This window comes from Pelodiscus sinensis, chromosome 29 (genome assembly GCF_052426305.1).
Source record: "Pelodiscus sinensis isolate ZL-2025 chromosome 29, ASM5242630v1, whole genome shotgun sequence".
In the NCBI taxonomy this organism is placed as follows: domain Eukaryota; kingdom Metazoa; phylum Chordata; order Testudines; family Trionychidae; genus Pelodiscus; species Pelodiscus sinensis.
In genome coordinates, this window is record NC_143080.1 from 8,337,417 (window position 1) to 8,354,724 (window position 17,308).

Here is a 17,308-nt window from a genome sequence, read left to right on the forward strand (position 1 = left end):
AATACCAGGATTGTCCCTATAAAATTGGCAGCAGACAATGTCCCTTTCTCTTGTCAGTGTATGATGGCACAAGAAAAGACACTCGTACCCTGGCTGAATGACCCGGCAACGTACATGATGCAGAGCAACTTGGAGAAAAATGTTAGTTGTCAATAAAATCGACATGGTCCCTTTAGAGCTGTATCAATTTCTGCTCATGCACTAGGTTGGTTCATGCCAGTAGGCGTTTCCTGTGCAGCAGGGGACTCATCGCCCCACATGCAGCAAACCTGGTCCATGCCGCTTTGACTGAAAAACCTGAATGGTGCTGCCTGCTTTCCTCACTGCCTCCGCTTAGAGGTAGCAGGTTGTTTGGGAAAGTTGTGCAGAGTGCCCCAGGCCATGTCTACACCAGGAAACTATTTCAAAATTAGAAAATTCGATTTAATAACCCCTGATTTAACAAATTCGAACTAGCGGGTACGTCTAGACTACATGGCTCCGTTGATGGAGCCATGTAAAATAGTTTACTCGGTATAGTCAAAGAAGCGGGGATTTAAATAATCCCCGCTTCATTAAAATAAAAATGGCTGTTGCGCTGTGCCAATGATCAGCTGATCTGGCACAGCGCAGCAGTCCAGACGTGATGCGGTTGACAAGGGAAGCCTCTGTCGACCGCTCCGGTATGCCTCGTGACACCCCACCTTCCCCATGCACACCAGAGCCTGGGCGATCAGGCTATTAGTAGTTGTTGTGGGTCCCCCTCTGCTCGGGTTGGGCCAAATATGAGGAGTTTAGTGTGGGGGAGGGGGTTGCAGGGAACTGGGCTTGGGGTGTGTGGTTTTAGTAGGAGGCAGGATGCAGGAGTGGGTTAGGGGTTGGAGAGGCCGGGAGGGTGGTATGGTGCAGAAGCAGACTGGGCAGTGGGAAGGCTGGACGGGAGGTAGGGTACTGGAGCAGAATGGGGGAGCAGAGTCTGGGCAAGAGGGGGGCTGCAAGGCTGGAGTGCCAACTTTCCAATGCTGGGTGGGAGCCCCGAGTCTTGGGGGCCAAATCCAGACAAGCCAGGGGCCGAATCCGGCTCCTGGACTTTAGATTACCCACTCCTCCTCTACTGGATCCAGGGGTTTTTCCATGGTCATACAGTGCTCAGCATCAATACAATTATGATCTTTTTAAACCAGTGTTGCAATGGTTGCAAAACCTTATGGACCCACTCAGACATTTATGAGCACTATAAAGACTTGTGAATTTGCAGCAACAATAGAGGGAAGGGCAAATCAAAGAAATGAGTCTTGCATTTAGTTCCTAAACATAAGTGGGGTGAGGTAACAGACATACATACCCACAATACTACTTGGAAACACTTTAAGCGCTACAGGTTTAGACCCCCTTTGGAGCATTTGGGTGTGTGTGAGCAATTTTTATTAAGAAATATTTATCTGCAGTGAGAAGCTGCTTGCTGATTGGTTAATGTCACCAAAGTGATTAATTATGCTTACAATTACTTTCTCCTAAGCAAAGGCTGGCCGCTGATGTCATAAGCGGCGTATCTATGGCAACTTTCAGTGGTACAATTCATTTTACACTAGGGCTTTACCTACTTATTGGTACCTGGGATGAGCACAGCAAAGATGAGTAGCTTAGAGTACTTAGCCTACCCGGTAATTGTTGCCAATCACAGGCAGAGTACCACCTTGAAGAAAAAACTGGACATTCATGACTACCTGTCTCACAAGAGCAAACTCGAAGTTGGTATGTTTTCTTATGTATTTCTCCTCCATGTTTCTGAAGTCAACTGTGAACAGGTTTGAAAACCTGAATGGGACATGTTTTCCTGAAGGACAGCTAGCCATAGAGCTCAGAAACTGTAAATTATATACACCAGAAAAATGGAAATTTCCATCAGAATTCTGTATAAGTAGAAGGCTTAAGGAAATCCTGCTGGGAAAGCCATGTGCTTTCTCTTTTCAAGATAAGACCAACACATGTTTTAAGATGATATACACTCCTGTTAGTTTGTAGTTTCTATGATGAAAGCCAAAGTGGAGTAGCGTGCATTGGAAACTTTCTCAGAACTTCATAGTATTCCATATAGATTTATACCCAAACATGTTAAGCTCTGTTACAGGCTGGGGACCGAATGGCTGAGCAGCAGTTCAGCAGAAAAGGACCTGGGGATAACAGTAGATGAGAAGCTGGACGGGAGTCAACAGTGTGCCCTTGTAGCCAAAAAGGCAAATGGCATATTAGGGTGCATTAGGAGGAGCGTTTTCAAGCAGATCTAGGGAAGTGATTATTCCCCTTTATTTGGCACTGGTGACGCCATATCTGGAGTATTGCATCCAGTTCTGGGCCCCCCACTACAGAAAGGATGTAGATGCATTGGAGAGGGTCTAGCAGAGGGCAACCAAAATGATGAGGGGGCTGGAGCACATGACTTATGAGGAGAGGGGGGGGGGATTTGGGCTTATTTAGTCTGCAGAAGAGAAGAGTGAGGGGGGATTTGAGAGCGGCCTTCAACTACCTGAAAGGGGGTTCCAGAGAAGATGGAGAGAGGCTGTTCTCAAAGGTGACGGGTGGCAGAATAAGGAGCAATGGTCTGAAGTTGCAGTGAGGGAGGTCTAGATTGGATATTAGGAAAAACTATTTCCCTAGGAGGGTGGGGAAGCACTGGGGTGGGTTCCCTAGGCAGATGGGGGAATCTCCATCCCTAGAAGTTTTTAAGTCCTGGCTTGACAAAGCCCTGGCTGGGATGATTGAGTTGGGGTCTGTCCTGCTTCAGGCAGGGGGCTGGACTTGATGACTCCTGAGGTCTCTTCTAGCCCGACGAGTCTAGGATTCTAGGATTTGTTTTGATTCCGGAGAATATGCAGCATCAAAAAACCTTTTACAGCTTATTTGAGATGAGTTGGCAACTAGATAGACTTGTTAGTAAGAATACCTTACGCCTGTGTTTCTCAACCTGTGGGTCCTGGCCCCCCGGGGGGTGGCGAGTAACTTAGAGGGGGGTTGCAGCAACTTAAAGAGGGGCTGCAAGCAACTTAGAGGGCGGTCACGGTATCTCACAGTTTGAGAACCCCTGCCTTGCATATATAATGAAACATTTTGTATCTGACTTGCAAGCTCTTAAGAAAAATTATTAGGACCAGACCCACTGACAGGGAGAGAGCAAAGAGGGCAGTTGTCCTGGGGCCTGGTGATTTTAAAGGGCTGGGGACTATGGGCTACTGCTACTACAGAGTCCAATGTTCTTTAAATTGATGCCGGAGCCCTACACGACATAGTCCGGGTGATGCTGAGGGTGAATTGCTGATAGCTCCACCCCTTCTGCTCAACATGTTGCCTCTTCTGTGTGGCCCGGAGCTGAGGTCCCTCCCCACATATTGTCCAGGGCCTGGTGAAACCTGTTGCCAGCCCTGATGAGGACAGCTGGATTTTTGCATTACTTGGACGTTAAAGTTCTTTAATTTCTGTTGATTCAGATTCACAGATAAAACGAAAAGATTACAAAGATGAGGTGCTCCTAATACTTAATGAATGATGAGATTCAGAAGGTTTGCAAATGTAGTTCTCATAATCCTCAAAGTTTCATTGCTCAGCAGACTGCCTTTCGTCTGCAAATTGCACTAGAAGTCTCAAATTTCATCTGGGCCGTAAACCAGGAAATGCAGCAGTCTGAGAAAAAAAAAGCATTTGAGATATTTACCTGATTGAACAGGTTGCAAAATGCTACCAGTGTCCCCAGATTCCTCAGCACGGCAAAAGAGACATTTTTCCTTAAAAAATTCAAAATGCAGCAGGGAAGATTCTGCAAAGTGGAACCAGGAAGCGTCAGCCAGTTGTAAATGGTATCAGATAGGTCCAAAGGTCATATCTTAGACTATAAAGCCCAGGGATGGGTTCACTGAGTCAGGTACAATTGGAACAGGTCTGACTAGTCACCCAAATGAGTTGAAATGTCGAGAGACGTTTTATTGAGGTCCAAAGTTCTTTGGATAACATCTTTCCTCGTTGTATTGATTTGTTATTTTTCCTTTGCTTTTCTGGGCCTCTCTTGAGTTGAAAGTGCCTAGGGATAAGAAGAGGCCAACTGGAGCTTTGAAAGAATTCCAGTGCAGACACATGCTTCTGTACCTAACCCCTGAGCCATGTAGGTAGTTATCCTGCCATGAATTTAGGCAAAACATAACTTGTTTGCCGTGCAACATAGTCTCCATACCACTTGGACCCTGCATTGGCCAAAAAGAATTATCAATGTGCCCTGCTTTGCACCTAGTAGAAGTTATTTGATTATTTGGAGGATCAATCAATTCTTGATTTCGTCGTAAAGCATAACACAGTATCTGGTCCAAGACATGGATATAGCTGAACTGTTTCATAATAGTGAGGATGAGACAATTAAATTTAACATCCTTGTGGTAGTGGTAGTAGGGGGCAGCAACGAGGTCAAAGAATGTCACCACAGTTGCATTTAACTTCAGAAAGGGGAATGACAAGAACATTAGGAAACGAATTGAATGGAAATTAAAAGAGACAGACACAAGTGAAATGCCTGCAAAGTGCATTGAAACTTTTTAAAAAACCCATTAACAGAGGCTCAAATTAAATGCGTACCTCAAATTGAAAAAACATAGCAAGATGACAGAAAAAAAGTGCCACTGTGATTAAACAGCAACATAAAAGAATTGGTTAGAGGCAAAAAGGCATCCTTTAAAAACTGGAAGTTAAATCCTCCTAAGGAAAATAGAAGAGTATAAACGCTGGCAAGTCAGATATAATTAGGTGGGCCAAAAATGAATTGGTAGAACAATTAGCCAGATTCAAAAATCTGACAACCAAAACAAAAAAAAAAAGGTTGAAGCACATCAGAAGGTGGAAGCCTGCCAAACAATCAGGATACGTCTACACGGCATGGCTGTTTCGGGATACCAAAGGTATCCCAAAATAGCTACCCTGAGTCTACACAAGCCGCCTGTTCTTTTGAAATATTTTTCAAAATAATGGGCATGCTATTTCACCATTCCAATAAACCTCGTTGAACAAGGAATAAGGGATGGCTCGAAATAGCAAGTTATTTCAAAATTTGGCACCGTGTCGACGTGCCAAATTTCAAAATAAGCTATTTCGAAATAGTTTCAAAATAAGATATGCAACTGGATGATTGAAGTTCTAAAGGAGCACTCAGAGAAGACAAAGGTATTACAGACAAGCTATATGACCGTTTTGCATTGGTCTTCATTCCAAAGGACATGAGGGAAGTTCCCATACCTATTTAGGTGACAAACAGTCTCAGCAGTTTTTGGAATGTATTGATAAATGAAACAGTAATAAGTCACCAGAACCAGCCGGCATTCACCTAAGAGTTCTGAAGGAACTCAGGTATGAAATTGCATCACAATTAAGCGTGGTGTGTGACCTATCACCTAAATGTGACACTAATTTTTTTTTAAAGGCAGAGGTAATCTGGACAATTCCAGGCCAGAAATCTAACTTCAGTAGCAGGCAAACTGATGGAAATGATAGTAAAGGACAGAATTATCTGACACCTAAATGAACATAATTCGTTGAGGAAGAGGTAGTAACATGGTTTTTGTAAAGGGCAATCATGCCTCTCCAATCTATTAGAATTATTTGAGGTCAGGCAATATATGAGCAAAAGTGATGTCATGGAGATAGTAATTTGATCATTCAGAAAGCCCTTGAAAAAGTCTCTCATCAAAGTCTCTTAAGCAAAGTAAGGAGTCATGGTATTAGAGAGAAGGTCCTCTCATGGATCAATAACTAGTTAAAATATAGGAAACAAACAGTAGGAATTAATGGTCAGTTTTAAGAACAGAGAAAGGCTAACGGTGTCTGCCAGGGATATGTCCTGGGACCAGTGTGGTTCAACATATTCCTAAATTATCTAGAAAAAGAGGTAATAGAGGTGGCAAACTGCGTAAGCAATATAAAATTCAAAGCAGACTGTGAAGCACTACCAAGTAGGTGGCATGATTGGGCATCAAAATGGCAGATGATATTCAATGTTTGATGCAAAATAATGAATATTGGAAAACATAAGCAAAACTATATATACAAAGTATAGGATCTAGATTTGCTGTTACCATTCAAGAAAGAGATCTTAGAGTCATTGTAGATATTTATCAGAATCTGGTCAATGTGCAGCAGCAGCCAACGAAAGCTAACAGAATGTTAGGAACTATTAATAAAGGGATAGATAAGACAGAAAATAGCATAATGTCATGGTATAAATTCATGGTGCACCCACCCCCTTGAACACTGCATGCAAGGCTGGTCATGCCTCCCATATAAAAAAGACACATTAGAATTTGAAAAGGTACAGAGAAGGCCAAAAATGAACAAGGGTCTGGAACAGCTGCTGCATGAGACAAGATTCAAAAGACTGGGACTTCCATTTTGGAAAAGAGATGACTAAGAGTGAATGTGATAAAGGTCAATAAAATCATTACTGGTGTGGAGAAAGTGAGTAAGGCAGTCTTTACTCCTTCACGAGCCACACGAATGAGGGTGTGTCTTCACTGCACCATTATTTTGGGATAACTAGTGTTATTTCAAAATAACAATGCGAGCGTCTACACAGCCATTCCGTTATTTTCAAATAATTTTGAAATAATGGACGACTTATTCCTAAATCTGTAAAGCTCATTCTATGAGGAATAACGCCTATTCTGAAATCTCTATTTCGAAATAAGGCGTGGGTAGATGCTCCACTGCTGCTATTTCGAAATAGCCCCTTACCAGGGCCATTCTAAGTTACTCTACCCTCCTGCCTCCTGGGGCTCTAAATTGAGATAGCCTGCCTCAGATTCATTTTGAGGCTTCCCTCCAGTGTAGACGTGCTATTTTGAAATAAGCTACTTCAGAATAACTATTCCGGAATAGCTAATTTCGAAATTGCTGGGCAGTGTAGACGTACCCTGAGGGATTGCCCAATGACACTGATCAGCAGCAGGGTGAAAACAAAGAAAATGAAGTTCTTTTAGACAAAAAGGCAAATTTTCCCTGTGGCGCTTTTTGCTGTGAAGGCCAAAACTATAATGGAGGTTCAAAAAAGAACGAGATGTTCATAAAGGATGGTTCTGTCAAGATAACCAGGGATGCAACCTTATGCGCTGGAGGTCCTTAGATTCTCATTGCCAGAGGCTGGGAATGGGTGACGGGATGGATCGCTGGAGGGGATGTTCAGTCCCTAAGAAGCACCTGGTGTTGGCGACTGTCAGAAAACAGGACCCCAGGCAAGACAGCCCATTGGCCTGACTGGCTTTATGTTTTCATATTGTCACAAAAGGTGGGGAAAAGGAAGTGGGTTGTTGGCATCACTCAGGGACTCATTTGGGTTTTGTCTTTTCCCTCTAGCAAGACCTCGTATTGATAACAAACCCCCACGGGCGCAAACTCACCATCACTTTAAAATGACCAAGATCCAGGTACTCTTCTTTCCAAGTGTGCGATGTTCCTGCCTGCACTAATTCACGGATAAGACCAGGCAGTGTGTCAGATAAGTAAAGGGAGGGGAGTGTTCTTGAGTTTTGGCCTGGCACAGCAGGGGTCCACGCCTAGCAAAGCGGGTGGGGAGAGGATGCAGAAACCCAGGAAATTGATTGAAGATGCTCCTGGTGCACGCGTGTGTGCACGTGTGTGTGTGCATATGTATATGTGTGTGCACATGTGTATGTGTGTATGCGCTCGCGTGTGCGTGCACGTGTGTGCGCGTGTGTGTGCATGTGTATATGTGTGGGCACATGTGTATGTGTGTATGCGCTTGCGTGTGCGTGCACGTGTGTGCGCGTGTGTGTGTGCATGTGTATATGTGTGGGCACATGTGTATGTGTGTATGCGCTTGTGTGTGTGTGCACGTGTGCACGCGCATGTGTGTATGTGTGCGTGTGCATGTACATGTGTGGGTGCGTGCATGTGTATGTGTGTGTGTCTGTGTGTGCGCGCGCGCTGAAGCATAACAGGGAGGTCAGTAGTGATAGACAAGCAGTGTGAATGGTCATTATGGACATGCTGGATGTGTGGGCATGGGGGGTTGGCAGGCACTGGCTTGTGGGAGTGGAGGATGATGGGAGGCTAACCTGGTACCAGTGCCTCTGGAGGAAGGCTTTGAAGCTGGCCCATGATGTTACAACTTGGGGTCTCTTCTCCAGGAGGACCAGAAGAGAACTGGCAAAATCGAAAGAGAAAACAAGCAGCTGGCCGGGAGGCTAGCGGCCATTCAGCGTGGGACAGGGCTGGTGGACTGCTGGAATGAATACTTCCAAAGGAGGTAGCTAAGTGTCCTTCGGATTCCAGGAGCAGCCCAACGCCTCTCTCAGGCACGGCGAGACAACCCAGCGGCGCAGAACTCGCACTCCACCAGGGGCGGCGCTGCCTCCGGTCTTGTCCTTTCACTTTCCCTCTTTTGTTCTGCCTGGTGCATTTGGGGTCACGGCACCGTCTCAGGCCAGAGGACGCCCTCGGGCTTAAGATGGGCCATTTGGGGCAAAAGCCGCTGGGAGTTGCACCAATAAGGCAGCCCTGCACCACCTCCCCCCGCCATGGAAATCACTGCTGCAAGTTTCCCAGCAGGGACTGGGACAAGGCAGTAGCTGATCTCTGCTCCAAGCCATGGACCTGACCTGCATCCTCACCCGCCTTGATCCGTCCGTGGTCTCTGTGTCTCTCACACCCAGGCGTACACACAGCCCCGACACGGCCAGGGTGCAGGGCTGACAGGAGTCAGGATGTCCTAGTCCATCATCCATTGACCTGGGAACAGCCACCAGGGTGTGACGCTCAGCAGGGACAGAGGCCTCCAGGCCTGCGATCTCGCAGGGTGTGGGGAGGGGAAACGGGTCGTGACTTGTTCCCTGATTCTGTTTGAACCAAGCAGAGGGACAGGAAGCTGTCCATGCACCTGAGTTTCCAGGGCTTAGCACTGACTCTGACCCCCTGACCCTCAGTCTGCCCTTCGGCACGGTTTCACCCTCACCTCAACCTGGCCTGTTGCAGGGTTTCTCAGTCCTGGTCTAACCACTAGGCATGACCGCCCGCAGACTGGGCATAACAGTTAAGCAGCCCACTCTCCCTCAAGCATCTCTCAGCCTTTTTCCATGCTGCTCCTCCCTTCTCCACTGCTCCATCCCCCCAAACTGGTGTATCAATATACCACCACGCATGGCACGTTCATGCCCTGCCTTATAATCCATTCCTACTAGGACACCCATGTGAACGGAGCCAATTGAGATAGGGATCTTCTCACTGTGTCTTTAAAGCCACAGAGTCTGCTCATGTGGCGCTAATGCCTTTGCTAGCAGCCGCGTAACTGTATCATGGACTTCCCAGCCACACTCTTCTGTTGCTTCTTTCTCGTCGCACGTGTGATATAGTGTAAGCTGGGCAGGGATCTGCGAATGCACTGGAGACACCTGCCATAGCTTGAGGCATGGCAAAATAACCAATAATAATAACGCTATAGATCAGACTGGACCAGGGCGGTGGGTGAACCTAGGACTGGGGGAGACAACCTCTCAGCCCCGCCTCTTCCACCTGAGGCCACTCCCCCTTCAGGAGCCAAGCCCACTCCACCACCACCAGGGCAGGGCTCCAGCTCCTCCTCCCCCACAAGCCACACCCCCACTGCAGGGGCAGGGCTCCAGCCTCCCTCCCTCCACCCCGAGCCTACCCCGGAGCACAGGAAGGGCGGGCGGGGCGTGGCCCCAACCACAGCATGGCTAAAGCCCAGAGGCAGCCCAGAAGCCACACTGAAGCAAAGGGCGGAGTGCGGGCGGGGCCAGGCTTGGCAGTTTGAGAAGGCAACGCCTTCCCCTGCCTCTTATACCCACTGCCCATGAGACTGGATGGTAGAGGGGACACTCATGCCAATCAATATGATTTCATAAGCTAGGTTTCAGGTTAAGCGATTAAGCCTTTATTAGCAAGCTGGAGCCTGCTGGAGCCAATCATCAGTCATGCCTCTTAGCAGAGGACAGAAAAAACGATTGTGGCTGAGTATATACCACCCGCTGCCACGGTTACCTGCTGCATTAGTGAGCTGCAAGATGTCGAGGCTGTTTTCCACCCTGGCTTTTCGAGTGCAGAAGGTGGGAGCCTCCCAAGAGACTTTAAAATATCCTGCCACTAAAGGCTTCTGTTTAAAAACTCCCTGAGGTCCCTGATTCCTTGGCCTTGGCTTGGTATCCCTGCCACCGCCCAAATGTAAAAAAAAAACCCTTTGAAAATTTAGGAAGGTGCATTTGGGAATTTCTTCCTGTGGTTCCTCAAGCTTGAGCTTCCCCAAGCTCTTTAGCCCTTCCACTGGCGTGAGCTTAAACCCCCCCCCCCCCCGTAATCTTCTTAATTGTTGGCCTTGTAGTCTTAGGCACATGCACATAGAACCTCCTGCCTTCTAGGATACTGGAATTGGATCATGGTCTTAAAAAGGCGATTTTTATTAACAAAGAAAACATACTTGATTGCTAGGTGTTACAGAGTAGCTGAAAAAGGAAAGATTAAAGCACCGAGATGGCTTTGCTGGGATTCGGTTTAAAAGTTATAGGCTACGTCTAAACTACAAAGATTTTTCGAAACAGGATACGCAAATTCCGCGGGAATTTGCATATTTTCTTCCAATCGCATTTTCAAAAGAGGATCTTTCGAAAGTGAAAGTAGTCTGGACGCATTTTTTTTTCCCAAAAAATGGGTTTTTTCCCCAAAAAAACCCACGCCCAGACTACTTTCACTTTCAAAAGATCCTCTTTCAAAAGTGTGGTCGGAAGAAGATATGCAAATTCCCATGGAATTTGCATCTCCTCTTTCGAAATAAAAACTTAGTCTAGTTGCCCTAGTGCATGGGGAGGGGAGGGGACACCATGGACTCAACGCAGAGAGGTCCAACATACCCAAAAATAAGGAATATAACCTGACTGCATCTCACTAAACATTCCCTGTTCTACTCACTTATCTGTTGTTCCAAGATTTAGCCTTTCCCAAGACATGGATGTTGCTGAATCCTTCATGCTGAATTAAGCTCCCTGGCTTAATTCATGGCTTCTAGCTCCACTCTAGCATAGGAAGGTCGCTGCTTCCAATTCAAAAACCCACACTCGGTTTCGTTGACGCTCCTGGCTTCCTGCCAACACTTCCTGCTTCCCTAGCATTCCTAGAGACTTTCTAGGATTCAACCCTTGTGGGCAATGTAGTTAATTGAATGTCTGAAACGTTCAGAAAAGAGTAGTACCCTTCCCATGCATCACACAAGATGATTCTGAGAATTCTTGGCTTTACAAATAAGGTTTTGATTCATTTTGTTTTTTGGCAGCTCTAATAGGGAGAAGCACAACAGGGAGATGGTGAGGATCACAGTTGAAAACCAGGGGATTTTGAAGCGACTTGGCGACCGTAAATCGATGTATGACCATAGGAAGTCAGAGCTTGATTGGAAGGCACGTAGAATTGTTTTATTTTTTGAAACATGGTTTCCAGCTGCAGTTACACTAAACCAGGTGCAGGAGAAGAATGAAGTGCTCTTAATGTTTTCCAAACCAAAACGTGCACCATCAGCTGTTGGAGCGTGTCGCTGGATCTCATCGTTCTGTGCATGTCCATCCTTTAGGAAAGCAAACTGAAACAGTCTGACATTGGCTATAGGTGTAGCTAGGTATAAGGAAGCCCAATATCATTGCACAGATATATGGAGGGGAGCACGTTAAATCAAATGCTACACAGTTAATCATTTATTGGCCTTGGTAGAATTGCTCCCTAAAGCTACCCATGAAGGCAATCAGAAAGACACGGATATTGGCAAAGGGGAGAATTCAGTGGAATTAGATTAATTCCTTGTCAAGTATTTATTGAAAAACATCTTGTTCATCAGGCAGAAGAACTGGTGTCTCAACTTCTACACTGTTATTTTCGGAAGAGGAAATGCAAATGAAACATTAATATGCAAATATTGCGCTCTCATTTGCATATTCTTTTCCGATCCTTTTTGCGAAAAAACCCCCACAGTGTAGACAGGGTCATTTGTCAGAAAAACCCTGTTTTGCACAAGATCCTGTAAACCTCTTTTTTTTGGTTTATAAATGGCCCTGTCTACACTGCGATGTTTTTTCACGAAAACCTCTTCCGCAAAAAGGATCGGAAGAGAATATGCAAATGAGAGCATGAGATTTGCAAATGAGTGCTTCTTTTGCATTTCCTCTTCCAAAAATAACAGACAGTATAGACGTAGCCTCAGAGTAATAAGGGTTCTCACACTGGGGTGGGCGCTTCATTGACCTTTTATTCTGACATTCTTAATTACTATGACCTTTTCCTACAAAGAAAAGAAAACTACACCTGTGACACTGTGTTATAATTTAAACACGAGCATCATTCTCTAGTCACGTGTCCGATTTTAGATGTAAACATTCGTTTGTGGCTGAACAAGAGTTTATGGTCTGGCTTTTTCACGGGCTACAAGCAGATCACAAGTAGGTGAATTTGAGCCTTAATTTCTGGCTACAGTCCCTAATTTGATGACCAGTGTTACCCAGGGTTCTTTCAACCCAAACCCCTCGGTAACTTTTACTCTCTGCGAGGTGGTGTCAGGAAATAATTCAGGGGAGACACGGTCGTCCGACCGATAGATGGATGGTACGAACAGGACAACACAAGAGTGCTTTAACTTAAAGCTAAACTTTACTTAGTCTCAAGCACTTACACACGTCCGCAACAGTTTAGTAAAACACCCCCACCCTCGGTAGTTACCAAAGTTGAGTGTGGCTCTCGAGTGGCACTGGGCAGGCTTCTAATGGCCAGTCTTCCGTCTGCCGGTGGGGATGGAGATGCGTCCAGATGTGAAGAGTCCTCAAGGAGTACTTGAGGTGTCCCTCCAAGTGTTTCCCCAAAATAATCCCCCTAACTCAAACTTTCCTTCCTTATTTATCCATTAGTATTACAATAACATGTCACTCAAAAACTAGTTAGGCAAGCACTTTTTAAAGGTTAGGCAAGAGGTTTTCTTCTCATCATCACTTTCGCCAGATGCGTTTTTTCTTTTTCAGAGACTCCATGCCGGGAGGCCCTGATAGATGTATGTCTTAGGCAGGGGTGGCTTGAGGTGGGCTGCGGCAGCTGGCGCCCCAGGCAGAACGCGTGATCGGCACCCCTGCCTGCACGGCTGTCAATGGCGTGATGTCATCATTGGGCGCCCCGGGTGCCCCATTGAAGACGGCGCCCTAGACGACGGCCGAGTTGGCCTATACTCACAGGCCGCCCCTGGTCTTAGGGCATTTAGACAAACTTCCTGTTTTTCTTAATGTATAGCTCAGTGATTTCACTAGAGATTTGGGCCTCAAGCCGGGGTCAAGCTGCCCTCTCTGTGGCACCCAAACTCCCCCTTCCCTCCTTGACTGTGGTCATGCAGAAGTCGCAGTCTAGGTCTAATTTGGGCCCGTTAGCTTGGTTGCTAAAATTTAAACAGTAAGCAATAGTGGTTCAGGCACATTACTGGATTTGCCGAAATCTCCCCATACAGTCAGCACCAGCTGATTTCACAGGGACACTTTGTGAAGTCTACACTAGAAACAGTGAGTTGCATTTCTCTAATTTCCTGGTTACCCTCGGGCTAGGAGAGGCTCATGCCATGTTCACACCTGCAGACTGTAAATTACTGAATTTTTCCCCCAGCGGACCCATTTATTTCATTCAGTTTGCAGTGGTATGGAGATAATGAAAAGAAAGTTACAAAAACCAGGTGTGTGTATCTATGCTAGTCCTCTCCTACTAGCTTACCTGTTTTGCAATAATTTCCTCCAAGGAGTCCATCTGCCTCCTGGACTTGGAACTGAGTTGTTCCATTTTTTCATTCAAACAACTGCAGGTTGGACCTGCCTGGTCCGGCACCCTCAGGATCTGATTGTTCCTAGATGAGGGATTTTGCCAGACCAGGGGAGGTCACTTCTGGCTCCCCTGCTGCCAGTCCCATCCCCTGCCTTTCCCCACACCTATAGGCTTCCTGGCTCCCCTCCGCAGCCCAGCTGAGCTGCATGCTGGCTCCCGGGTCCCACAGCCCAGCTCTCAGGACTGAGACCCTAGGCACAGAGATGACCAGGGAGGCTCTGCTTGCTGTCCCCACCACAAGCCCCACAGCTGCAGCTCCCATTGGCTGGGAACTGCAGCCAATAGGAGCTGCAGGGGTGGCACCTGCAGGCGGTGACAACAGGGGGAGATGTTGCCACTTTCAGGAAGCTGCCCAAGGGAAGCCTGGAGCTTGCATCTGCTTTCGATCCAAACTCCCTCCCACAACCCACAGCCCCTCCTGCAACCCAACCCCTCCTGCAATCCACTCACTGCTAATCACACGGAAACCATGTGAGATCTGAGCAGATCCGCCAGGGACAGGATTAAGTCTGTTACTGACTCGCCCCTGCACTGAAAACACGTGAAGTACTGAAGGACCAGGATGCATAAGTGAAACGGGTGGGGGGAAGTGCATGAAGACCATATGGTGTCCTTGTTCTCATTACAACTCAAATAGTCACTGTCATGGATAATCGAAATCTATACGCTTCCCTTCTCGTTGGCAGAATTCACGGCACTACATCCGGAATACTACCCGGTACCTCATTGCTTCTCGGGACAGCTAGGTACGCAGTTCTGCCTTAGCCTGGCTGGTTTTCAAAAACTGCCTCTGTTGTTAGTGACTTGAGGGGGGCTGGTTTGTGTATGCATCTTATCCGGCCTGGACTGTAGTTAGTGCAGGGGTGGGCAATTATTTTTGCAGGGGAATCCACGGGCTCCACCCCCGAAACGGGTGGAGCTAGGGTTGCCAGATGGTTTACCCAAAAATACCGAACACTGGATCGGGGTGCAGTGGGGCAAGGAAAACCCCCACTCTGGGTGACCCCACCCACTTCAAAAAAAAAACCCCCACCGGGGAAAAAATTCTGTGGAGGGAAAAAAAAGGGGAAGACCAAAATTGTTGAGAAAAAAAGTGATTAAGCAAAAAACAAAAACAAAGAACATTAAAACAGCTTTAAGTGCCTGCAGTCAGAATAGGGATAGCAGGATGGGAGAAGTTGCGCACTAAGACCCAGGGAAGCCTTCAGGTCTTTAGGCTTTTTGCCGGCAGCCATTTTGTTTTCTTCATGGAGCCAGAATGCAGCTTCCCTGCAAAACCAGGTAAGCGGGAAGGGGAGGTGGAAGGTGCCGGGGCTGGGCCCAGTTGCTGAGTGTGTAGGGATGCCGGGTGTCCGGTATTTTTGCCTCCTGGCTGGGAAAAAAAAATCAGAAAATACCGGACATTTTAGGTGTCCAGTATTTTCTAAAAATTTTTTTTTACTGGACAGGAAGCAAAAATACCGAATTGTCCGGGTCAATACCGGACACCTGGCAATCCTAGGCGGGGCTGGGGCCTAACCTTCTCCCAGAGTTCTCTGGGGCCAGAGGCTTTGAAGCAAAGGGCTCACGAATCCTGGCCCAGCTACTACCACATTGCCTGGCAACCGCCTGGGGTTGCTGCAGCTATTTAAAGGGCTCACAGCTGGGGTAGTGCTGCAACTTGGAGCCCTTTAAATAGCTGCAGCAAACCAGGGTGGCTCCCAGGCAATGCGATAGCACTGAGGCCGGGAGTTTGAACCCTTTAAATAGCAGCAATTTAAAAGGCTCACAGCTCCATCTAGGGTTGCCAGATGGTTTCAGAAAAAAATACAAAGACCCAGAGAGTTGTTAAGCAGAACCCAGTAAGCACCAGGGTTGCCAGGCTGCTTCCGTATTGAGCCAGACAGCCCGGGAAAAAATCAGTAAGCACCAGACATTTTAGGTGTCCGGTATTTTCTGAATTTTTTTAACCACACAGGAGGTGAAAATACCGAACTGTCCGGTTCAATACCGGGGACCTGGCAACCCTAGCTCCATCCCCTGCTTGGGTAGCGCCATGACCAAGAGTTGGGAGCTATTTAAATAGGATCCTGCTGCCTGAGCCACGGCCTGGAAATTTGGTGGCTGGGGCAGCAGGATATAAACAGAAAGTGGCCAGATGCCACAGATCCATGGGCTGGATCAAAGTGTTAGGTAGGCCCCATCTTGCCCAGCCCTGAGTTAGTGCACGTACACCATACCTAGGAAAAACTAGTAACCGAAGGCCTGCCAGGTGCCTGCCCACCCATGAAATGCAGGCACTGGCGGTCTGCATTTAAACGCAGCAGCCACTGAAATACCGTGTGGCGGGAGGAAGGGTATGTGATTGAGGATCTTTCCCTCTCCCAACTTACCCTGCTGCTCAGACAGGGCCTTCCAAAACAGCCCTGAAACTGCCTGCTCCCCCAGCTGGCAGTATGCAGAACAAATTCCATCTTCTTCCCATGCTCCTGCTGCAGCTAGCAGAGCCTGTTACTCAGCAAGTGCCTTCCGCTGGTGCCAGTCCAAGCGCTTCCCAGCTCCTCTGGGCACCCTGCCAATCATTATTCCCCCCCCCCCCCCCATTGCCCAGTTCTTGCCGAAGTGCTTGAACTCTAAACCGCAAATGAAACTTTAAGTCGCTGCAGTGTTGGTTTATATGGGGCAGAACGTGGCCTTTACATGATCATCGACAGCCTGGGGCGGGTGAGGAAATAAGGGGGCTTTGGCAAGACGAGGCAGGGAAGGCAGAAGTTATTTTCATGTCAGAGCCCCTCGAAATGCAAAAAGGAGGAACCGGGTGTTTGCCCAAGGACACACTGGGCACAAAAGTGTAGAGGGCTCTGCTAAAAGCCCTGTAACAAGTGGGAGATTAAAAGAGTAAAGAAATGATCTGTGAATGTCCCTGGATGCCCAGTCTGTAGACTCCACGTTTGGGTCCTGATCCAGCAAAACATTTGAGCCCATGTTTAGATTTTGCTGAAGTTAATGTGGCCACGTGATTTGCTGAATTGGACCTTCGGGCAAAACTCATGGGCTTCATCTCCACTGCAAATTCTTCCAGCAGAAAATATGCTAATGAGGGATTCATTAGCATAAGTTGTGATCTCATTAGTATATTTTCTGCCGTTTCTTTTTGCGCAAGGGGTTTTTGTGCAAAAAGAAGCAGTGTGAACGGGGTTTTTTTCCCACAAAAAAACCCATTTTGCGCAAGGTCATTATGCCTGTCCCAGAGAGGCATAATCTCCCTCTCTTTCTTTAATTGTAGGAGAACACACCATGCATGGAGAATACAGTAGAGACTAGCACATCTTGCAAGTCCGATGGCCTGTTAAGGATACATGTTGCAACTGACTGAGGTGTTCTTAGGATTGTAAAATAAAATGCAACAGTGAACAAATGCAGCTTTTCTTATAAAAGTGCAACCCCCCATCCCTCCAAA

At 47.1% G+C, this 17,308-nt stretch overlaps 1 protein-coding gene across 1 annotated transcript; it reads left to right on the plus strand.

Moving 5' to 3' along the window:
• The first annotated feature begins 1,562 nt into the window (after positions 1 to 1,562).
• On the plus strand, positions 1,563 to 17,266 carry CFAP97D1 (CFAP97 domain containing 1). Its single transcript, XM_006125783.4, has 6 exons — positions 1,563 to 1,734; positions 7,360 to 7,430; positions 8,154 to 8,272; positions 11,306 to 11,429; positions 14,556 to 14,615; positions 17,135 to 17,266. Exons 1-5 carry the CDS (start codon positions 1,599 to 1,601, stop codon positions 14,613 to 14,615), a joined length of 510 nt encoding a protein of 169 aa, XP_006125845.2. The 5' UTR covers positions 1,563 to 1,598; the 3' UTR covers positions 17,135 to 17,266.
• Positions 17,267 to 17,308: the final 42 nt, after the last annotated feature.

What these genes read in the sequence shown, in the direction of transcription:
- CFAP97D1 (XM_006125783.4), top strand. Translation starts at nt 1,599, where the DNA reads ATGAGCACAGCAAAGATGAGTAGCTTAGAGTACTTAGCCTACCCGGTA. An exon ending in TTAAAATGACCAAGATCCAG is followed by an intron (nt 7,431 to 8,153) that starts GTACTCTTCTTT and finishes TCTCTTCTCCAG; the next exon opens with GAGGACCAGAAGAGAACTGG. An exon ending in AATGAATACTTCCAAAGGAG is followed by an intron (nt 8,273 to 11,305) that starts GTAGCTAAGTGT and finishes GTTTTTTGGCAG; the next exon opens with CTCTAATAGGGAGAAGCACA.